General features: G+C 40.5%; 1 protein-coding gene across 7 annotated transcripts in view; it reads right to left on the bottom strand.

Moving 5' to 3' along the window:
- Nucleotides 1–19,889: 19,889 nt before the first annotated feature.
- Nucleotides 19,890–24,455, bottom strand: part of LRFN2 (leucine rich repeat and fibronectin type III domain containing 2) — a 176,095-nt gene continuing 171,529 nt past the window's right edge. For all 7 annotated transcript variants that reach the window (XM_030034415.1, XM_030034416.1, XM_030034414.1 and 4 more), the window contains one exon: nt 19,890–22,607. In XM_030034415.1, coding sequence (XP_029890275.1) covers nt 21,689–22,607 — 919 coding nt within the window. In that variant the 3' untranslated portion in view covers nt 19,890–21,688. The remainder of the gene's footprint in view (nt 22,608–24,455) is intronic.

Here is a 24,455-nt window from a genome sequence, read left to right as displayed (position 1 = left end):
GGAATTTCTCATTCTGTGAAGTGTCCAAGAACTTAATCATTCATTCAAGGTCAGACTAATTTGATTCGGTTATGATTTCCTGACCTACTAACCAATGGCCACCTCTCTCTTCTCTGTCTAGGGATATTCTAGGGAGAAAAGCTGAAATATTCAGGGGAAGAATAACACACCTTTGCAGAAGTCAGAAGCTTCTGAAGGAAGACAGTAGGTCTGCTGACCTTAGCTCTGTACTGGGGGAGAAGGAGGAATTTTATTCCTGTGAGCCAAAGGATTGCATTGAGCAGCATATTACTCAAGGGGAGTAGACAACCTGCTCAGATTTCTCATAGCAATTAGAAAGTCCTGATAGATCCCTATCTCCATGGCATATGTAGGAATCCTTCTCTGAATTATGTATTCCAAGTGTTTTGCCTTGGACATGTTGAAAAAGAGAAGAAGAGGGTGAGAGCGCAACAAAGAAGGGGAAGAGAACTTGGTAAGAAGGTAGGGAATGAAGGAAAGAGGACAGTATCAGAGGAAAAAGAATAACATAGTAAAAACCAGGATGTGTGTATGTGAAGGTGCAAGTTTGTATCTGAAGGTCTAATGCAGGTGGTTAAAGGGAAGCATGAAATGAAAAATGTGCAAGTGGGAAAGACAAAAGTTTATGCAGAATAAGCTTCAAAGAGATGTTTCAATATTTCCATGTTATAACAACCCTCTCTACAGAAAATGTTGTTTCATTAAAGCTGATTTCAGCTCAATGATTTGATTTTTAAGTGCGGAAATGAAAATGACAAATGTTTTTTCCAGGTTTCATTTTACTTTAAACAAATAGAAAGGTTGTAAAAATACACTTAAAATTTAATTTTGAAGGAAGGAAAAATATGACACTTTTGTTAATTTAATTTAATTGAAAATATAAACATTTGTTGTTTGGAAGGCAGATTGCAACATTTTTCAGAATTGTAGTACACATTCTGTTTGGTACAGTGTTTGTTTTTTTCCTCCAACTTTAAGGAAAAGTAATTCTGGAATATAGAGATCTCCAGCCAAAAGACGTTCTGTTCTTGCACAGTGCCTTAGGTGCTGCAGTCACTGTGAAGCTGAGCACTTTCCATTTGCTGCTTTGCAATCTGCCTTTGCTCAAAGCTCACTATAACTGTTCACCTGGGCTCTTGTGGCAGGGCTTTCCTGAGCTGCCAGGGCAGTATTTTTTCCCTTGTTTTTTTTAATTCTGTTAGTCTCCCATGTTTTCCCTCATGGCCTTGTACCCACAAGCCCACATACCGATAGTATAGATGGTTCTTGTGGGATGCAATTGCCATCGGCATAGAGAATTGCCCTCCCTGCCCCTTTCCTACAGCTCATCTTATGGCTTTTAGTTTATATAAAGGAAACACAAAACTTAGAGCATAGCAAAACAGACAGTGGTCACCTAGATACCTAGACAGGATTATCCAGTGAAACACATGCACAAAAGCTTAGCAGCCAATCCATGTGCAATGTCTGTGTCCAACTAAGCTTGCTACAGTCAGCATGAAGAGCATCATGAATGGGATCAGTCCATAGGATCTGGAGCAGGTCCTGATGGAAGGTATAAAGTGCTGGGAAACAAGGATGGTGATGGCTACCATCACTATCATAACCTGCTGTACTGGAGAGACCACAGAGGGGCATGCTCCTCCTACAATGACTCCCAGCTGGCCACAGGGAGAGCCTCCCCTTTCCCTTTCTGCTTTCCCCTTTCCCTTCCCTTTTTTTCCTCTCTCTTTCTTTTCCCATTGTTTTTAATACTTTGGTAACTTTGAAGTTGGTGTATATGCCTTCACTTCCAGACCACACTAATAAAGCTTTGTGCATTAAGCCTTTCTCAATATCCTTCATTCAACACTTTTTTGAACAACTGTACTATTCAGTAAAGGCTGACTGTTGGTAAATGTGATTTATTGCAAGGCCCACTTACTTTGAGTAAGACAAACACATCCCTGTCAAAGTCTTCCTGACCTGACCAAAAAAAAAGACTTTTCTTCTCACAGGATATAATAGGCACCCAAGAATTTATCTGTGTCCTTATGTGGATTCTGTATCATGCATTCCTGTTGTTTTCTCCATACACAGAGAGAATTTCAGCTTGGGAGGAGGATTGGGCAAACCTGCAGTCACAGCATCAAGTGCCAATAGGTAGATTGCCAGGAAAGATCAAAGCTGAAATGAAGAGTCAAAAAACCAAGCTGTTTCTTACTCTCCTCTCATCATTGCTTGCTTGCCCCCATACATTTCCACAGTACCTTCAAGGTTTAAACATCTTTTGCACAAAGTAGTCTGTCCAGGTCCTCTGACAGTGTTAATATATTCCTTGGCTAATATGGACTAATATATAACCAGTTAAAGACAATGGAAAGAGTATGGTAGTTGTTGACTAGAGTCAGATTTTGGGTCATGCCCAAAAGGATTTCACTTTGCTGCTGGTGGCCATCCAGAGAATTTATGTGACCTATTTATGGGAGACTACATCATCCTAATTCTGTGAAAAATACCCCTATATACTGCTAGTGGAGTGGAAAGAACTGATCAGCCTCTTGAAGTGCATCCCTCTCTCTGCACAAAGGCTGCAGAGGGAGCCTAAATGACTAATATACACTAGGCACTTAAGTTTTTGATGGCTAAAAGTAGGTAAGATGAATCCCAGCATAAGTGCTCTGTTCCTCTCTATCATCTGCTTTTCCTAACAGTGCTCCTGCTCTAGCCTTATCTAAAGAGCATGTAGCAGCACTATGTCCTGGCAAAGCACTTGCTTCTGCTCTCCCTGAAGTCAGTGGGAGTTTTTGATTGCTTTTCATAACTAACTGCAGAATTAAGCCTAATGCCCCTTCTTGTTTGGTACAAATGCAAGTATTAAATAGCAAAGACAGATGCTGCTATCCCAGCAGCAGAGCATGTTAAAAGGACTCAGCTAGTGGATCTCGCTGTGCTTCTCTTGGCTGCCCAATTGCCTCCCCACCTCAGCTGTGCAGGAGATCACACAGGAAAATTTCCATGTTTGTTTATTTACACTTCTTAACCTAACCAAGAATTGATCACTCTTACAAAGTAGTTACCACCCAGGGGATGGAAATGGAGCAGCATTTTTCTCCTGATTGGGTACACCTCGTTAGGTCCACAACAGCCTTCAGCTGAACTCCCTGCCAGGGTAGTTGGTAGTGACAATAGTATCATGTTGCCACATAGCAGTCAGCATTGGCAGGAACAGACAGATCAGAGAAACACGCAGGAGGAGGTGAATCAAAAAGATTACAGAGATGTCACAAGATTAGTAATTAAGACAGACCTCCAGAAAGGTGTGTCTTAATTTTATTAAGAGGTGTTGAGGACAATCATCTGTCTTAAGTAACACATGACTGGGCATATAATTATGAAGTGCCAGTTAATAAAATTAGCAGCAGATGAAAGAAACTTCCAATATTGCCTGTAAATAGCTCAATGGAAGAGACAAACTGATCTTCCCTATATTTTCTTCCTCTATATCAGCCAGAAAGACATGCATGTGTGGGCTTTTTTTTCCACTGTAAATAAACTTCAGTGAACTGTTTACTGGTGTGTGGTGGGTTGACCCTGGCTGGATGCCAGGTACCCACCAAAGCCGCTCTATCACTCCCCCCTCCTCAGCTGGACAGGGGGGAGAAAATATAACAAAAGGCTCGTGGGTCAAGATAAGGACAGTTTAATAAAGTGAAAGCAAAGGTCATGCGCCTGTCACAAGGATCATAAAATCTGAATATCTTACTTAAAGGATTTGCCTGCACAACTTTTTACAAGTTTAATTATATTATATACTGAGCTGTTCAAACAATGTGTGAACTAGCCAAAACATACACTAAATATATAGTTTCTATTAAGCTTTGCAGCATAAACAAACCACATAGCACAGCCCACTGTCTGCCAAAAGCTGTGATGTGGCTGATATAGTCTTAAGGGACATATAAAATTAGAGCTTTTGGAAGCATGGCATTTTTTATCTCAAAGATGATGGGGTTGAAACAAATAAGATTGATCAGCCACATAGATGTCTATTTTAATACTTCATAGGAAGTGGGTTTCTTGTTCTATGAAAATTTAATACTGAAAATACCCACCCCATTCCTTTCCAACTGGAATACAAATAAAAAACATTCTTTAATTTATTTTTCATTGTTGAATTGTGTTTTGTTTCATTTCATAACAGAAAAAAAAAACTTTTAAAATGGAAAACTATGCCTTTTATTTCTGAAAAGGAGCTGAAATGTTCTGTTTTGACAGTTCTGCAATATTTTCCTAAAAAATTGTGTAAAAACACTCAGGAGGAATGGCCTACTCACATAAATTATTTTTTATTTCATTAATCAGTAATTTCTGAGAAGAAATGTCAAAAAAATCCTTTCAGTTCTAGTCAATATAATGTATATAAGTCTGGAATAATTCCATTGTCTAATTGCTTGTAATTTTCACTGTTGTAAAAGACCTCAGTATCAAGTCTCTCAAAATTTCCTTGAAACTGTGTAAATCATTTAACCTTCCTGATGTAACAGTCACATATTGCCTCTGATAAAGGTCTATTTTTTGCCCAGAATCCAGAAAGAAAAGGCATTTTTCCTTCTTTTTATGACATTTTCTGAATCTTTAGTCTCTGCCTTTGTCTGTAGTGTTTCTGTTCTCCCTTTTTATTTTCATTTGTTACAACCTTGCTCCATTGTCTTGCATGGCACTGGGTTCACTGTTCCCTCTCCTTTGCTCCCAAACATTAGAAAGCCAAGGAGAGCTTTCTTTTTAAAAGAATTGAACTGTGGGTGCAAGTAACATGGAAAAAACACATTCTTCTCTGTATATTATTTGAAGAGGTAGGTACAGGGCTTGACTTCACTTGGAACTGTATTTTTTTAGTTTCTCTAAACTAAACAAGGGGACCAACACATTTGTTAGATAAGCATTGCTTGATTGTTCCCTTATGTTTTCCAGTGTGCTTCACTCACAGGGAAAAGTGGGCACCTTTAAGGCAGAGCCAGCAGCTGTTTAGAAAAGGAACAAGCAAAGATTACGTCCACCAAAGGGGCATTAAATAGGTGTAGAAGGCATAAGTAAGCACACCCACTGCCTCACAAACTTGAGTGCTGAGCAGCCATAGTGGATAATGAAAACTGGGTTCAGGACAGCCTCTCAGAGCGCAACATATATGCAGAAATAAATCAAAATAGTGATGAACTGGACAAAAAGTACAGGCTCCTGAAACCTTCTTAACAACAGGCTTGCTCTATACAGCTTTTTTTTTTTGTTGCTCCCATGCCAAGGCAACCACCCAGGAAAGTCAAGAAGGAAACAGATATTTGTCTTCTTTAGAGATGTGATGGGAATGGTGCTTAAGGACATATTACCTCAGATTTGCCCATTCCCCTTATGTACCCTTCCTCTCCATAAAGCGATTATGAGTCCAGTGCTATTCATACTGAGTGCTTTGACTGCCTGTGTCTTTCCTTGCCTGCAGAGAGTCCTGCATGGAGCTTTTGGTACCTGCCCTGAATTTTTGTCTTTGTGCTGAGGCTATCAAAACAAAAACTGCCTGCCAAAGTGTCATCTCTCATTTAGGGGGGAGTGTTTCTTTTACCTGGCTTTAGAAGCTCTTCTTGTTAACTGCCTTTCCCTAGCATGTGAGAAAGGCAGGCTTTTACTCTAAGCCATATTTCACATGGGATAAACCTATGTCACACAAACAGCAAGAAGGGATTTGCCTATGCTGTGTCTTTAATCCAGTCTAATTCAGAGCAGATGGCTCTGAGAGCTGTGCATGGGGGCACCTGAAGTACAAGCTCATCCCTCCCCATGCCAGCGCCTGCTCACCATCAGCAGAGCGGTCCTCAGCCACCCATACAACCTCAGGGGCTGGAGGCTCCCCTGTTCTGTCCCCCGCTTGCAGGACTCCAGAGTGTCTTTTCACATGCCTGCCTCATCTTATTATTTGTAATCTTCTGGAAGAGGCTATTTAACCTTAAACATTCTTCTGTCCCTTAAAATCCCATGACCTGGAGGATGTGGAGGAGGGATGCTATCCAGTTAGTGGCTTAGGGTGCACAGAGGCTGGAGTGCTCAGCAAGTCAAGCAGCTGCAGGTGCAACATGTGATGCTCAGCTGAGAGGTGACACTGAATCAACAGTGAGAAGTGATGGGTTTTCCTCTTTCAGAATTGGATTAAATGCACCCTCGGAAAATACCTGATAATGGATTCCCCTAGCAGGCCCTGAGAAGGACTGACTGCCCTTAGTGGGTCTCTTGAAAATCTCTAGTTTCAAAAGTATCCTATAGCTGTCTGTCAACTCCAGATGCTGTAAAAGACTAAGTCAACTGGCTGCACCTAAACTGGGCTTTATTCTGAAGGAAGAAAGGATGTGGTTTCCTTCTGATCCAGTCTGGTACACAGGATAGATGGCCTCAAATTTTCAAAAATCATGAGCAAGACTCACTCCAACCGAATCACAAGATATTATGGTGCTAAAATGACAACTTTGGCATTTGAATTACCTTCTGATTTTCAAATTTAGTCAAGAGGGTTTTTGCCTCAGTTAGGATGGGTAAAAACTTTTTTTTTTAATGGAAGCTGACAATCTGTCAGAATAATGTAAGTGTAGGACCTTTATGAAAAACACCAAATATAGCAGCATCATGATAAAAATCACTGACAGTGGATCCATTTTTTGCCCTGAAGCATGGAGAGTGACAGCCCTTAGAATTTTTATGCCAGCAAGAGTAGCTGCAGATCCTATCATTATTTACCTAAATGGAATGTATAATCCTTTTACTGAAATATTTTCAGCTAGAAATCAACTTTAATAATTTCGTGGATTCAGCCCAGGTACTTATTCTGTCCCCATCAATCCAGTATCTGAACAGGTTGTAAAATTAAAAGAATTTCAAGGTCACTGCTTGTTGGCAGTAATTAAAGTAGTCTCTCTTTCCATGAAGAACTGATTGCTCTTTTTTTTTTTTTTACATATGGTTCTATACTTGGTTTTGCATGTGGTCTGTCAATGGTAGAAGATTTTGGGATGATCATATTCAAAGAGATCAGATTTGAACCTGAAATCAGGCTAGTTTGTGATTTTGGTCATTAATTGTTCAGAGTAAGGTCAGCTATTCCACAAAATTTAAGTGCATTTATGATCTCTGTCTTGGAGGGAAAAAAAAAATCCCTTGCTTCAACAGAACAGGCCAAAGACTAGGGAGGCAAGACAGATTTTTTTAAGTGTCCTATTCCTACATCATTGAAGACATGAAGAATAAGACCAGGAGACAGATACACATGAATAATGAGATGTTTAAAGTATTAAATAAATACTTTGTGGATCACCTCCTGGATTCAGAGATTTGAAAAGCCATCAGACTCAATAATGTAGATGCTTTTGTAAATCTCATTCTTTATTTGTCTTCACAATCAGGTGGCCTAGATACCTTTGTAAAGGCCCTCTCTGTCCTAACAAGAATGTGATCATAATGCAAAGTTGAAAAAACATGAAATAAGGTTTGATTAGAGAGTCCCTCCTGTCAGGACAGTGGGCGTCTTGATTCATGCACCAGGTCCAGCTTTTCAGATAGGTCTAAATATACTGGAATCAGTACTATGGGACCACAAATATGACATGATAATATGGTCATTAACCCAAAGGACAGGGGACAGTTTCCAGGTAATCAGTGTTTTATGATACTCTGGACAAAGAAATCCTGATATGTCTGCATGAATGGCTACTGCTGCATTAAACACAAGCTGTAAATGTATATCCCCTATCGCTAGCATGCTGCAGTGCTGGGCTTGGGCCATAAGACCGTGTTTTTTCTCTTTCCTCAGCTAAGCGCTCTCATGATGTTATGGACTTGAGGCAGGGAAACTAACTGCATCTTCTGTCCCCCCTACCAGGTCCCCTTCCCTATGGGTTACTCAAATATCACTGTATTTAACTGCTGGCCTAGCAATGGCAAAAAGAGTTTGTGCCTAAGGTGTTAACAAAAAAACACATTCAAATTCCCAGAGACTCAGCAAATCCACCTTTCTCTACTCTAGGAGTCAATCCCCACTGCTCCCCTGCGAGGTAATTTGCAAGTGGTTGTTGGACAAACCTACTTTGTTTCCCTTGATTTAGATGTCAAAGTCGGGAGTACAATCTTTTGGTATTTAATACATAAATCCCTCCCTCTTCAGAGGCATCCACTTAAAAGAATACATTGGCCATGTATATGTATAAGTATATATCAATTTAAGAGATTAAATTTACCATACAGCAGATGGAATGAAGAGCAGAATACCATGTTAAAAAAAGGTGTATCTGAGAAAGGGATAAACTCAGTAATTAAATATTCACATTCTAATGCACCAGGTGGGGATGAACTTAGAGACCCAACACTGATGCAGTATGTTTATTGCTACTGAGTTTAATTTCACTCTTTTGCCCTATAGTGTGGACAGGAAGAAAGTAATGGGAAATTTATGTAAACCAAGCCTGCCATACAAACAGACCCTTACTCGTACCTCTGTAAAACACTCTCTAAAGCTGAAAAGAATATGACCTGGTAGGTGCTTCATGGCTGCATATCAGGAGAGCTATTAGGGAGCAGCTGTCCTAAAAGTCACCCCTCATTCCCAAGTCACTCCATTTTAGTTGAGCAGAGCAGAATTCTCCATTCCCTTCCTTCAGCATCTTGGATGAGTGGTGGAGGGAGCTGCAATGAGGAGCCTGCCAGAAGCGTTGCTGACTACAGGTGTGTGATGATGTGGTAACAGGGATGTATGAGATGTGAAGGTAAGGAGACCTATGCAAAGTGCCACTGCTGCACCCACAAGTTGATAAGCTTGCCTCTCCTGCCCCACCTTGCTGTATTTTCATTTTCCTGTCTCATACTGACCTGACTCATGCTGGTCTTGCAGCAAAACTAGGATCCTGATCCCTGAAGCTTTTTAGGTACCCAGTCACCACTGAAATGAAGAAGTAAAAGATACCTAAAGGGCTGTTAGGGGTAGTGTCTGAAGTTCTTGTCTCTTCTAAAAAGAAGAATGCATTTGGTGGGAATGAAGCAGTGTTGAATATAGTCCCTAATACTTAGTAAGGAAGGATCAGCGTGATCAGCACTGGAGAGACAGCTGTTAGTGCAGTGCGTCTGCATTCAATCTCTTACCTCTGACACTGTCCCCTTCTGTGACCTTGGCCATTTTACTTTTCTTTGGTGCAGAAAAATGGAAATGCCATGAAAATACTTTAACAGACTGCCAGTGGAGACCGACAGAATTATTATACAGATGTTTGTGTATGTATGTATATACATACATATGAATGCACACACAGTTTTATTTATCAAGGTTGGGTTTATTCCAGAAATTTCCACATCACCTGTATATTTTCACAGGCATAGTGAAAGAAAGCAAACAAAAACCTGCACATATGTATCATTTTTTGTTTCACACCAAACCTACATAAAGGGTGTCCTAAAAGGAAAGGAGTGGTTTGAAATCTCCCTTGGAACTAATAGAACAGTTGCACTGTCAGTATGTGGATCAATACAGACCTGTCTGGTCTCTGAGCTTTCAGTCTCAGACACAGAATATATAGTCTTATAAATATATCTACCACAGGTAAGAAGCATAATAAATTGAAACAGAAAATTGGTATGTATGTGAAAGAAAAGGGAAGAGATATCAATGAAGAGGCGATGCCGTACTTCATTTCTGTCAGTTCTTACTGTAAGTTTAAGGAAATGCCCAAGCAAATCAGCTGGAGTCTTTCTGTTGCTACCAGTGATCTGAGGACTATTTGTAAATCCAGTCTTCAGGCAACTTCAGAGCTGTGCAATGGTCAGACAGGAATGGAGATAGTGCTGTTTGACTTTGGTGCCCGAGATTTATACACTCTGTAGGGCACGGTTTGTTTAATGTGCTGAATGCACATCATATATGAAGACTATTGAAGAAACATATTTTCACAGAAGTTAAAAATCCTGTGCCATGTAGCTGACTGCAAAAAAACAAGCCCCCTTTTTGCCTGCTTCCTATCCCACACACATCAAGAAATTCCATGTGCTCTCCCTCCAGATTTTCCTGCCAAGCCCAGTGCTGCCAGGCCACTGACACCCTGCTATCATGGCAGCAGGGACCCCCAAGAAACCGGGAGAACTGTAAAAAATGCAGATTATTTCCCACAAATCTGGGTGATCTCCTACTTCTGGGGCCATGGGAATGTCCTAACAAAATTTGTGTGGTTTGAATTCACTCAAAAGGCTCCCATTTGAGTCACGCTTTTCTAAGTGTTGTAGGCTGGCTGTAGTGATTTTTAAATATTGGAACTAGATGTCTCATGCAACTTAAGAGAAGTCAAAATGTTGTGAATAAGAGACTAGGTCAATATACACCTAGTGATTTGGTTTTGTCTGCTGACTCAAGCAAATGAATTTTTCTATGTCAGCAATTTTATTCATGGCACCCTACACCACATTCTTCAGTTGAGATAAATTGTCAGAAATGTCCTAGGGATTATACCCATATATACAAACAGAAGCTGCCCTGATGCCTGTAGCATTTCTTCACTACGTTTTAAGAGAAATCTGCCTCCGAGGACAATACAGACAGAAAAAAATGAAAGTGAAGTAACACTTGAATACAGACTAATTTGGATGTTTTTATAAAGTCTTGCAGACTTCTCTCCACAAACCATTAAGTCCTAATTGCCACACTAATGTTATTTTATATTGTAAGTGCAGCTCCTGAATCCTGATATTACGGGACCCAGTGGAATTAAAGCAGGCACTTAGCTTTACCGCCTTCTCTGCTGTAACCTTTTCAATCCATGATTATTATTCTGTCAATGCACACTTGTTCATTATTACTTAAAGGTGTCATCCCTTCCACCAGGATGACATGCTGCTGGGTAAATTAGGCCCATAACTAACCTGGTTCAGTGCTGAAGCAAGCACCTTTCTTCTGACAAGCCATGAATTAAGGGCTTCTTTCCTCACAGTGGAAGGAGCCTCTCTCCTTCGTTCCTAATAAGGGCAATGCTGAGGTGGATTTAAAAGGTTCTTTTCTGTTAAAGGGGTTTGATCTGTGATAATCTCCTATAATCTGGAGACTAGGAGCAAACTGAGCATTAGGTCTGGATTGCAAATCCACTCAGCCTTTTTTTTTATTATTATTTTATTTCAAACTTGTTTAAATACAGTACCTTCCTTTTCCCTTCCATAAGGGGCATTAAGGAAATGCCTTTCCAATTAGGATTAAAATTTGATTAAATATTATTAGTTAATCCCAGTTCCAGTAATTACATTCCTTCTTCAGGAATTTCACAACCCTTTTAGAAATGACACAGCACTGGGCTGTAAACTGCCTGCTATGACTCTATGCTAGCCTTACAGCTGATTTTCTTGCTCTGACTGTATATGGAGTAGATGCTATGCAGTTCAGGCAACATCATCATTTCCATTTTAACTCACTATTAAAGCTCTTAGACTTACATTTTCCAAATAAATCATCTCATGAATTTGATTTGTTTTGTTCTTGTTGTGTTTTCGTTCATGAATTTCTTCTGACCTACCATAATGTTAGCAAAACTTAGTGTCATTTGCACATAATTTTGGAGAAAGAAATTTTATTCTAGGATTTGTGATTATCTTGCTAATTTCAGCTGTTACATTCCCTATATACCTATTTGTGGTAGATCAAATGTTATTACTTCCAGTCCCTTGCCAGACAAGAATAACTTTTTCTAAGGCCAAGTAATGAAGAAGACATGATGAACAGCAAATCATGAATGGAGGAAACCTGTACTCATGCGGGAGCACTGTATGCTAATACAGGCAGTGGCAGAAGGACCATTCCCCATGCAGTCACATGAATGAAAAATAACTGACATAAATATTTATGAGTTGAAGATAACATGGGATAGACAAACTACTGGAACAGTTTGAGTCTGGCTGCGTTTTCAATAACAGAGGTGGTAAAGAGAGCCTCGCTCCCTCATCAGTTGCTTTGTACCAGGTCAAAAATAACAGGGAACAAAACAGCCAAGGGAGACTTTTTACCAGTGCAGAAGACTATCCCCCCAGCATTTTTGGGAAGGGCTGCTAAACAAATCCTGCTGGATTGTCTGAGGATGATTGATAGAAAAAGAGACAAAAATTTAGACCTGTAGAACTGCTATAATTTATACAAATCTCTAGCACTGGCTAGATTATACTGGGGGTTATGAGGCAGGTTGAGACCAGAAGAATGCAGATCCACCTATGTTCAGCACATTTGGGGTTGAAGTTTTGTGCAGAAAGTATATGTGAATATTTATGTCAAGAGTTATTTCATATTTAGCTCTAATTATCCTACTCCAGTTTGTGCTTGGGGTATAAATCCAGAATAAATCCATTCTTGAAAGACTGGAGATTTACTCTGGTGGATTTTGGAGGATATTTAGTCTGATGTACAGGATTTCATTCTGAACAGCAGTATGGCCCATCTATATCCACCACTAGTACAGATAATGGGAACATGTCACACTGCACGCTTTATATTTATAGGGATGAAGTTATACAGATATATAAAATAAATATATACAGTAATTACCTCATTAAAGAGATAGAGCAGATTCCCAAAAGTATCCAGGAGAGGATGAGGCATGCGAAGGGTATGAGATCGTCTCCTCACTAAAATGAGATCCAGGTCACCTGTCCTACAGATTAATTCTGAAGTTCTTCACCAGGTATCATCCTTATTAATGCCAGATACAATTTAAATACAGTGGCATTAACAGTAAATCTAACATACCTGACATAGTAATACCTTTTAGCTCTTTGAAAACTGGGTCACCAGTTTGATATTCCTAAGGGCTATGCTTTGTCTCCTGCTGGAACAATGACAAACCAATGGGTCTGTTTAATCAGTGTATTTATGGTCAATTAATCTGTCTGTTTTGTGGTTGTTCTAAAGAAATCATCCTGAAATGGCCATCCCCAAGCTACTAATCAGGAGTGAAAATATAGCAAGATCCCCAATATTGAACTGTGTTCATGCCACCTATTGGGAGAACACTGAAGGATGACAGACACCTCTCAGGAAATTCAAGTCCTCAATTTGTGAGTGATGAAGGAGCTCAGTTCATCTGACCATTTTGTTACACTGAATAATTCAAACAACTGTAATTGTAATCATAGGTCACTGTAGTCAACAGCAAAGTTACAGCAGGGTAACTGAGAAAGGAGTATGGCCAGGAAGCACATCAGCCATATTCAGCCTGCCCATTCTCCTGTGGTGTGCACCTTCCTTCATAGGACCAGCTGGGCTGAGGTGCATGGTAGATAAAAAATAGCCTCTTGCCTGAAATCAGACAATGAATCAGTGAAGAAAGGGAATGAAGGAGGAATGAAACTTGGGGCGGGGGGGGGGGGAAGCAGGGGGCAGGAAGGTGATGAGTCCTGGAAGGCCAGGCTAGAGATGTACAGTCCTTCCCTCTCAAATAAACTCAAGCTGTCACAGGCTGATCTAGATGGCAGAAGTGGGGGGCCTCCTTCTGGACTGAGGTCCTGGAGGGATCTGTAACCTACAGTCTCCAAGGAGGGACAAGTTCCTTAACCACATTCAAGATCAAGCGTGGCGGTCTTTGTGGAGGAAGTCCAACCCAGGTGGCTCTGACCCTCAGATTCTGAGTGGCCAAGGCCAGCAGCAGTGCAGTGATTCAGGCACCCAGTGGCATGCAGATAACTGTAGCCCAGAAGCTGCAGCCAAAACTGTATCGCTCTCATCTGTATTCATGACTTCTAACCAAGGCTAACCATTAGCCAACACACAGCATATTATAGGCAGTTACATTTCAATCATTTGCGTCTCTGTAGTCGTTTTGGATGTGTTTGTGTAGCAGCCCAACCACATAGCAAGCTGAGGCTCTCTGGCAGTTGTTAAAAGCATTTGTACTAATGGCCCCAGGACTGTTTGCATTTTCATGCACCTACTGAGCTTTGCACTGGCCTCACAACCTGACTTTAGAGGTCCACAATCCCACTGGGGTTTCTTCAATAAGAAACCATCATCTTATGGCTGGTATTAAACAGGAAGACAGATAAGATAACATCTTCTACTGACCTTAAATCTAGGGACATCAGTTTCTTAGGATAAAATTGGTGTTATACCAAGTTTTTCCTGTCTCATGTCCAAATATTAGCACACAACTTGGTATCGTGCAATGGTCACTTGGAAGAACGGATCTTTTTTCTATACAAACTCTGTGTTGTATGGATATCCAGATGGGTATTTGAATGGGAGAGAGAATACCTGGTCTTATATTTCTTAAAACCATGTGAGAAAGGCACTTTTCAAGGTGATGGTGGGTTGTTGGGGTTTTTTTTTGCATTATGGCATAGAGTTTCATATTTGATAAAGCTGCTACTGGTTTTAATGTTCTTGCTGTTGCTGTGCACTTTGGTCTGTGTTTAGTGACAGTGAGACACACAGAGGGTACACTCTGGCCTTCTTGTGAATGAGTAATGTTCTCATCATTTCAGTAAATACTCACTGTCCATTTACAAGCTCCTCGGGCAACCCAGTCTCAGATGACAAGGACTGTCTTTTTTTTAAGTCAGTCAGGCTTGACAGGCTCAGAGACAGAAACTCCAAAACAGGAGGAGTCATTCAGAGCTCATTCTTGTCCTACTTTTAGTTCTAAGTTGTGTTTTAATTGTTGGGCTGTGAATTTTGGAAGAATTTTTTTGCTTCCTTATGGAGAATAGAACAAGGACTCCCAGCCCACCAGGCTTTGGGACAGAGCTCTCTGAAGTTTTCCTGAAGGTACTTTCTCTGAAGTATCTAGTGTTGAACACTATCACAGGATACTACGGTAAAAATGATTTGTGGGACTAGTCAGGCCTAACATGTTTCTACATCACCATGCCTCCTGTCCGTGCTGTGACCTGTGCAGCGATCCCCTCCTGGGGATCCCGCTTCACCAGGCCCAGCCTTTGTGCGTGACACCAGTTCTACCAATGACCAGCACACAACTCTGCTGTACCAACACTTGGATCACATCAGTTCAATGACTGCCATATTTCTATGGTACATCAGATTTATGAACCTAATTATTCAAAGTTTCACACCTTTGCATCATGTTCAAAGGAAGGAAGATTAATACATCCACTCTTTGGATTTCTGTTTAAGCCTCATTACCACAGGGTAAAAAGTAGACGTTTCACCGCATGCAGTCCTGCCTATATCTTCTCAGATCCTACATTTCATACTCATGTAGCAATAACATTGGCAAAGAGGACCAACTTCCTTAAAACAAGAGTCTCTTTTTTCCTGTGCAGACACCTGTCTTGTGATTTGACTCATAAATGTTACGGGTGGTAATTAACTGCTCAGTAGTAAAATATTCCTGCATTGTTCATTGCAGGGAAGAGAATAGGAGTATTAATACTTTTAAAATAAACTAGTCCCACAGAAGGAACTTGAAAAGTGTCACAAAAGACATCCATTCAATTTCTCGTTGCATGAAAAATATTATGGGCAAACATGGCTGAGCAACTTTAACCATAAGTTGATGCCCACCTCTAACTGTACAGGTAACTAATGGAGCATTCTCCTCTCCTATTTCCAAACTAAGATTTATGGATTTAAAAGTCAGTATTTACTTTCTCCTAGCACAGGCCATTGATTTTCAATGTTTCTGTTTTCCACCAGTTTCTCTAGCCTTGTGTCCAGTCTCCTCATATGACTGAGTATAACATGTGATGCTGCCCTCTCCCAAAAAACAAACCAACTAATAAACAAAAGCACAACATTATCAGGACATTTAAGAGCATAAACAGGGGCTGTGAATGCAGAACAGTAGCTCCCTGCAGCTGCTTGCCTCCCTGCAAAACATGTGTCCTCATTGACAGGAGACTTACCTGCAGTATGTGATGGGAGAATCAAGTGAATTGATGCCCTAACTTTGTAGTTGAGCCTTCACTGTGGTCATATGAAACAAATGAAAACTTTCACCTCCAGTTAAATTCATTTGAAGCACTGATCTTTCCCAGCTGTGATGAGATGCAGATTATCAACTAACCTGCTTCCTAGAAAGAGGAGGTTTTTGTTCCGTCTCTCTTTTTCCTATTAGTATTTAATAAAAAATGTAAACGTTCCTTTGTTACCAAACTAGGAAATCTGTACATCACAAACCATACAGTTAAAGAGTACAATATGTACATGTGTGCATGTGTTCACATGAACATGTATGCATGAATACAAAAGTATGCACTTGCTGATATATCTATATCTGGATATATATTTATATCCCTGGCATTTACCATCTGTTGGGATTGTAATACTGGGAATAAGCATCTGGTGCTGTTTTGTCTAGTAGGGCCTTTTGACAGCTGATGCTAGGGAATGCTGTACCTTTGGGGATTAAGGAGTAATTAGTTAGGACAAGAAAACATACTGCGGAACATAAAATTCCTACATTGAAAGCAAGAGTTTCAAAGTACAATTTGATTTAGTTTTCATCTGGCCTACAGCCTAAAACCAAACCTAATTTAATGTTTTTGGAGGGAACCCCTCTTCATGTTTAGGGGAATTTGAAGGTGAAACATGTAAGAAGTTAATAACATCACTTGTTAATTCCACGTCCAGAATTACCCAAGTCTTGAATTACAAACACTGAACACAGAGGGAAGAGAGTCACTGAGAAAAGTCTCCAGAGAAATAGGCTGCAGGGGATCTGCATGCACCATCTAGTGTGCTGTGGGTTACCCACAGGTTAATGGTTACAAAGCATTGCAAACAGATGCGACATTTAAGCTATTCAAAGACTAAAATGTTTCCTTGGTTATCAGGTGGAACTATTCATTGGTCTCCAGGTCAGAAAGTGCTTAAATCGTTGCTGCATTTATTGCATTCACTCAGAGACCTCCAACGGCTTTTTTTGGTCGTCTGTCTTTGCAACCCTTTGCTGGGTGAAAAGTGAGAATGAAACAATCGATCAGAGTCTTTTGGAATATTATTTTCTTCTGTTTCCAGAGCAGATCAATCCCATGGTGTGGGATATAAACAGGTTTACCAAAGGAAAAGCTGCCACCTTTTCAGTCTTGCATCATGCAGGGCAGAGGTACCTTTCATTGCTTTGTTGTTATGCATTGCTTTACCAGTAAATTAATCCAAATTGTAACCAAGTACTGTGTGTAGTTTGGAGATGTATAAAAGGTTATCTTCCTCTAAGGATAAGGGGAAAGCAAATCAGTTGTTCTTTAGAGCTGGCAAACTCAGAAAAGACATTTGAAACCAGAAATATATTCCAATATTCCAATTCATGAAATCTGTAGGGAGGATATAAATTATAAGCAAATGGTATGGTCTGCTTTGCTATGCATATGTACATATGCAGACATACACACACACACACTTTTATTTTCATTTCATACAACCATTTAGTTCCTAGCAGACATCAGATGAAATCCACATCATCATTATTTTCAGAAATTTCCATTTTTTCATCTTGTTTAATAGTCTCCAGGATGATATTTTGGGGATTTGGGTTGGTTTTTTTAGCAGGACTAACGGTGTGCAGAATTTCACAGTGGAATCATATCCTGTTCATTCAAGTAAATGGCATATATTTTTAGAAAAAAAATAAGTTTATTCCACTATTATAAAACATGTAAAAAAAATTAACTTACAGGGGTTTCATATGCATATGCAGTTGTCTTTAATTATTCCCACAGGCTTCACTTTAAATTCTGGAGCACCTTTAATTTCCCAGGTTTCTCTTTCAGAAGCCTCTTGTTGATCTCTGTTGTTCTCTTTACTATCTGCTCTATCTGACACTTGCATCTAAAGTGCAGTTGGTGCAGCTGCATGTCACACTACCACATGTTAATTTGCTATCTGAGGCCTGTATAAATTTCTCAGTGTAGGGTTGTGAGACCAGGGGACTAGGCCATTGGACCTAGCTCAGCTCCTCAATGATGTGTGAAAATAGTTATTACACCCAGGTAAGTGGGTGATATCTATATATCATTTCACCAGCCACTGATGTGCAGTTGTGCTCAGAAGTGAAGCAAGGAAGAATCCCTACCATGCAGCAGCACTACAGAAAGATAATCAACTGCAGAGATGTTAAGTGAGGTGCACACATGAAAATGGAGGCAAAACAAAGGCAAGGTAGAGATTGGTCAGATTGTGTGTGGAGGACCCTGGGGTCACTCTTGTGCGTTAGCAACTAGGGCATGGATTCAGGATGTAACCAAAACACAGACCTGTTTTCAGCAGCTCTCAAAGTGGTAAAGGGAAAGCCACAGGATGATTTCAGAGGTCTGCTTGGCCAGCCATGTAAGTGGAGCAGTGGCTGGTGGCACCTGAAGGATGATCATAACCCAGCAGGTGCCCAGGCACTGCACCACCACACCAGGCTGGCTCCATCCCTCTCTCAGGGCTGGACACTTGCTGACTTGCCATGGGGCTCCCTGCCTCACCAATGAGTCCCTGAGTCCTCTTCCTCCCAGATGCTGTGGGCACCAAAAGTAATTGCTGGGCACTTGTTTCATTTTGCTCAGTATTTGCAAATTTGCTGATGTGGATTAAGCCTCATTCATTAAAGCTAAATGAATTAAAATCATGATTAACAGTAATAAATGCAGCTGTTAGATTGTGGACATTATTACCTGGGTTGTTTGGCAACTATCCATTATTTTAAAACAGCATCTGTTGGTTTACTTTCTCTAATCTTGTATGAGAAAGTGAAAGAGATGTTTTCCTTTTTAATAAAGAAAGTAGTATAGGATATTGCTTTTGAAAATTCATGGCTGCATATGATACTAATATTGACGATGAATTCAACAGCTAAATTAAAAACAACCCACATATCATGTTCAAAGTGAAGCAGCAACATAATAAAAAAGTCCAGCTGCACCACAGTGTAGCAAGGAAAAGAAAATAATTACATGAACACATTTAAGAGTCTTCAGTACAACATAAATGTAAATGTCATGAATCATAGAATGGTTTGGGTTGGAAGGGACCATAAAGATCATCTAGTTCCAACTGCCCTGCCATGGGCAGGGACACCTTCCACCAGACCAGGTTGCTCAAAGCCCCATCCAGCCTGGCCTTGAACACTTCCAGGGATGGGGTATCCACAACTTCTCTGGGCAACCTGTTCCACTGCCTCACCACCCTCATAGTGGTGATTTTCTTCCTTATATCTAATCTAAATCTACCCTCTTTCAGTTTAAAGCCATTACCACTTGTCCTATGACTACATGCCATTGGAAAAATTCCTTCTCTGGCTTTCTAGTAGGCCCCTTTAGGTACTGGAAGGCTGCTACAGGGTGTCCCTGGAGCCTTCTCTTCTCCAGGCTGAACAACCCCAAATGGTTAATATGAAGGTGCCATCTGGACAGTTGGATGATGTAGATTCTGGCACTAGAGGTGTCATTCTTCTTGGAAAGCATGAGAAAACCAGAGACTTTGAAAGATGTTGCAAACAAAGTTTGACTGGATCTCTTTTGAATATATTGTCAGCAGTGAGCAATAATTTGAGCAAAAACCTACAAAGTCAGGCTTCCTCTTATTTCTGCAGATTTTAGATCAGGTTTTAAAATACATTAGTGATATAGATCTGTATAAATGTTACCACAGAAAGAGGTGAAATGCTTTTTTACAAGATCTTTTCTCATGTGTTCCAAAAAATTATGTATTTCTTGATTCCTACTTTATAACTAAAATCCTGAAGTCAAAGATAGTTTGAGGGAAAGAGAAACCAAACATCTAAATTTTCAAGATAATTTAAAAAATAATTACTGCTCCTTTCTTAGGTTTCAAAGCAGACCACAGAACGGCAAATAAATGAAAAGCAAGTACTTTTCCTCGAGAATGTTTTTTACTGTACATTCTGTAGCAAAAAAAAGAAAATAAAGGAAAAAATATTCTGATCACAGGGATGTCATTTTCTAAAACTCCAAGTAGGAAACATGACGAATACAAGATCAAGTACACAGCCATGTCACAATATATCTCTGCACCTTTAAAAAAAATATACATAGAGTTTTTTCATGTGTTATTTTCTCTGTGCCTTGCACCCTTTCTCCACATGTCTTTTACAAAATCATACTAACAATGTGCAATTTCAGAATGGTTCCCAGCAGCTGATCATTAGGAACCAACAAATAAATAAAGGCATGAGAGTACAGTTGCAGTAGCCACCAGAATGCTGGAAATCACAGTAAAGTCATTAAGGACAATGAAGTCAGGTGGGTGGGCCATGTGCATTTCCACAACCACATCAGTGCTCCCCAAAAATGAATTTGAGAATCAGTTTACAAGCCCCAAAGAGCTCCCATTCTTAGTTAAGCAAGCACCTTAGTGAGGGTGAGAGACAGGGGGGCAGGAGTACACTGGGGACTGGGGAAGGGCTGTCTGTAATACAGGGGACACATGAGAGACCACCTGCTCTGAGACACCCAAATTTAACTTGGTTTCCATGGCTAATTGAGAACATACCCAGTCCCCTGAAATACACAAAACTTTACATTTCCTGTGATGCTACTGATACAGTCAAGCTATGTCATAGTGACTGTACAAAGAGCTTTTGTCACAATAGGGTGAAAGTCTGTGTTTTCTGTCAGTTGAAGGGAGTGACAGTGTGACCTTTGCCAAAAACCATTGGTATTCATAAAGTGGAGAGTTCATGGGAGCTACTTTTGTTTCCCCTTTCTTTATCCTTTAATAGGAAATCTTGATTACTATTTTTCCCATCTTTGATAGAAACACCCCTACAGATATCAATAGCTGCTGCAATCTGCCTTGAGCATTGACAAGCAGAAACTATGAAAAAGATGGAAGAAAGAGGATGATTTTTTTTAATTTATTAGCCCCTAACTTTATTTTTTCCTAGGACATAAAGGGGTGGCATTGGAGGTGGGTTATACAGTACATCAGAAATTTGACCTTTGTACATATCCTCCTTTTCACCTGGGGGATTTGTTGAAACAGAAAACAAAACCAAAAACATACATGGAAATATACTTTCTGCTGTGGGGAAAAAAAACTTCAAAAGCAGTAACAAGGCAAACCAGAAAGAAATCATTAAATTCCAACCAAAAGCACACTCAACAACAAGTATTGTTTTCCCAGAAATCACAGTTAACACCATGAGATTATGCTGAACAATTTGCTCTGATCTGTCCCTGTGGATGCCCTGCCTGCACTTTCTCAAAAGTCACTTGCAATGACAACCAGATATATCAACCAGTCTTATATCCACAGAAGTGTATTTCTGTGGTTAACAGAAAAGAAAGAGGTGCCCTTTAAAAAAAAAAAAAAAAAAGAAGAAACCCTGTAAAATTAAACTTGTGCTGTTAAACCCCTTTTCATCCTCCTTGTTTAATCTTGTGTGATGGTTCACCAAGAGTCTGAGTAACTTTTGGAAAGCAATGCTAAATACAACCAGCAAATTCCTTGAAACATTCACACATGGTTTAGTTGGGGCCAGACAAGAATGGTGCCATACGTGCCTATTCACATTTCACGATCTTCTTTCTCTTTTAGTATCCCTGTTACTTATTTATTTACCTATCTTTTTGGCCAGTACAACTGAAAACTTTTCCTCCTCTCTTTGCAAATGCATGGCCCTGCAGTAAACCATGCTTTATAACATATGAGGGGAGAAGAGGAGGGGGGAGACACTGATATTTACACTGTGCTTTCCATCACCCACTCTGAGCTCCCGAAAGTTCCTTTCACCCCTGTTAGGTCATTGTCGTCATACTGCAAAAGCATGCCATTCACCGAGAGGCTCCTCTTTGTCCAAATGTTTGTTATCTTTTTTGGGTAGGTGCAACACTGAGATGTGGCGAAGTCCCCCATGTCAAAAGAATGGCTACGTTTAGTTTTGCCCTCCAGAGGCAACATGAGGAGGCTGTGAAATTTGGACTCCGGCTGGCCCAGCAGTGGCTCTTTGTCCGAGTGGCGGGCCACTGTGGAAGTTCTGGAGTCTGTCATCTCCTCCTTTTTCTGACATTTCAGTTCCAAGGAGGCAAAAGCTCCCATTAGCCGGTCAATATTGTGTTTTGACCTGGAAGGAGGCCTCCACTTACTGGACAATGTGCCCTGTTCACTTTGGAGGCTATAGTCATCACAGTCACAGCTATTTGCAGAGCTGGAGGAAGAGGAGATGCTGCTCCGTGCAGACTGACAGTTAAACTCCATAAGTTCGTTTCTCACCACCACTTTGGGGTTGACTTGGGGCAAGACTCCGTTCTGAACTGGTTGTGCTCCATTTGTCTGTGAGTAGACATTGCTGACATTAGACATCTTCTCCTGGGAATTGTTGCAGACCTTATAGCGGACCATGAGTATTACAATGAATACCAGCAGAGTTGCCACAATGATGCCTCCAATGATCAGAATCATGGTCCCACCAAGGAACTGACTGTGCATTGACTGGCACTGAGGGTAGTCTTCTTTGGTGAAGAACTGGGCACATCCCACAATATTGGTGGCAGTAAGGGTAGTGGCCGTGTCATCCCACATTGCCAGGACACAGAGGTCATAGCCTGTTCCAGAAACAAGGTTGTTTACAACAAAGGCTTTGTTTGTAGCTGGAATCATCCTTTAAAAAAAAAGAAAAAAAAAAAAAAGAGAAAAAAAATTGGTTACTCTTGACACTAAGGGAAAAGAGAGAACAGACATAAGAACAGCGTGGTGTTTATTGTTCTTGGTACTGCCAGAGAGGAGTCAGAGCCATAAAATTTAAGCAAGCATTCAAGCTTCCCAAGTCCTGTGGGTCCAAAATCCCAGCATTCAGTAACATACAAGTTTTGAGGGCCATCTCTCAAATGTGCAATAAAGGGAATAAGAAAAAGCAGACGAAACTAGTCTGTTTTTTTTTTCTCCTCATTTGTGTCTGTCCTAATCTTAAATATATTCAAACCTGAACAAATAACTCAGAATAAAAATATGTGCCTACAGTAAGCAGTTCTTTCTGAGTGTGTAAATGACCCTTGCACTTGCTGAGTCTGAACTTGGCAGGTGTCACATTGCTTCACGGGTGCCTGAACATTTGCTGTCTAGCATCAGCAGGTTGCTTACCTTGTGAAGACAAGGGGCTACATTTAGTTTTCTCATTCCCTGAGAACTGAAGGCAGGCAACCACTTCTCTCTCTTTCTCTACTCTCCCACCTACTTTCCCCATCCTCCTACTTCTCACCATGGAAAATATCTCCTAGAAATGCAGCTAACATCTTCCTTGCCAGAAATTTCTCCCTGCAACCACCTTCCTCTGTGTGAGTGAAAAAGAAATACTGGCCTTGGCAGTATGGGCTGTGGAAGTGTGAGGAGAGGTAGGAAGACACAGGGATGGAAATAAGAGGGTTTCTTTAAAATAAAAAATTCTACTCAAATACAAATCCATTTTCAAAAACCAAATAGCTAGGCCCAAGCTGTGCTCCAAGTTTGGTCATTTATGGATATTATTCTTTGCTGCCACAAAACTTAAACAGCCATCTGAACTCATGCAATATTCAGAGCATCACTAGCATTCAAAATTAGCAGATGGGAATGAACATGGTCTACACCTACTTCAAACTTAGTGGAATACAGTGGAGAATCCCAGATTTGGTGCCTGGTGGGTAGCCAAGAATAAACCCAAAGAGATACTCCATGCATGTTTCTCTTTACTTCTACATAACAGCTTGAGTGAGAGAAAAAAGCTGAAATTAAAGCCAGCCCATTCTGACTTACAGCTGCAGATCTTTAGTATCAGCAACGAGGGAGCCCTTCAGGCTGGTGTGGCTGTAATTGGGATGGTAAGGCCTAGTCAGAAGAAAAAGGCATGATCCCTGTGGGAGCGCCAGGCTTTCTTAGCCTCAAATTTTCATCACAGCCAGCATAAATTGCAGCTCTGCAGAGGCCCTTCTGTGTAGTGGGAGGGAACAGGCCTGCACAGAGAAGCAGCAACATCAAGGCACTGCAAAGATGAGCTGCTGATCATCTTTGCGTTTATGCATTTACACCACTTACACAACCCTTCAGTGTGGCCACAGGCGAGGATGTGGCTCCTTTTTAAAAAGAAACAAATACACACAAAAATTCTGTGAGGAAAAGAAATATCAGTGAGAGACACCTGCAATATAAACATCACCTGGCAGGTTTACTCAATGTTATATTTGAGATTTTTGGTGCATTTATCATCCTAATGGAGATGTTCTGCACAGACATAGATGAGCTGTTCAGAATGATCTAAGAGGTCATAAAGCAGCCCTCCTGGAAAAGTCCAGATACAGTTGCTAAAATGGTTTCTAATAGTTGAAATGTTTGGTTTCAACTTATTTCTAATTGTTTTCCTCTTCCTGTGGCTCTGAGAACAACACACCACTAGCCACAGCAGCTGGGGCAATGTCTGTACTCTGTTGAATTGTTCAAGGAATTTCACATGTACACACCAAGAATGATATATGGA

Source organism: Aquila chrysaetos, chromosome 13 (assembly GCF_900496995.4).
Source record: "Aquila chrysaetos chrysaetos chromosome 13, bAquChr1.4, whole genome shotgun sequence".
Lineage (NCBI taxonomy): Eukaryota > Metazoa > Chordata > Aves > Accipitriformes > Accipitridae > Aquila > Aquila chrysaetos.
The sequence above is the reverse complement of the archived record's forward strand: the minus strand, read 5'-3'. Positions and strand labels throughout refer to the sequence as shown.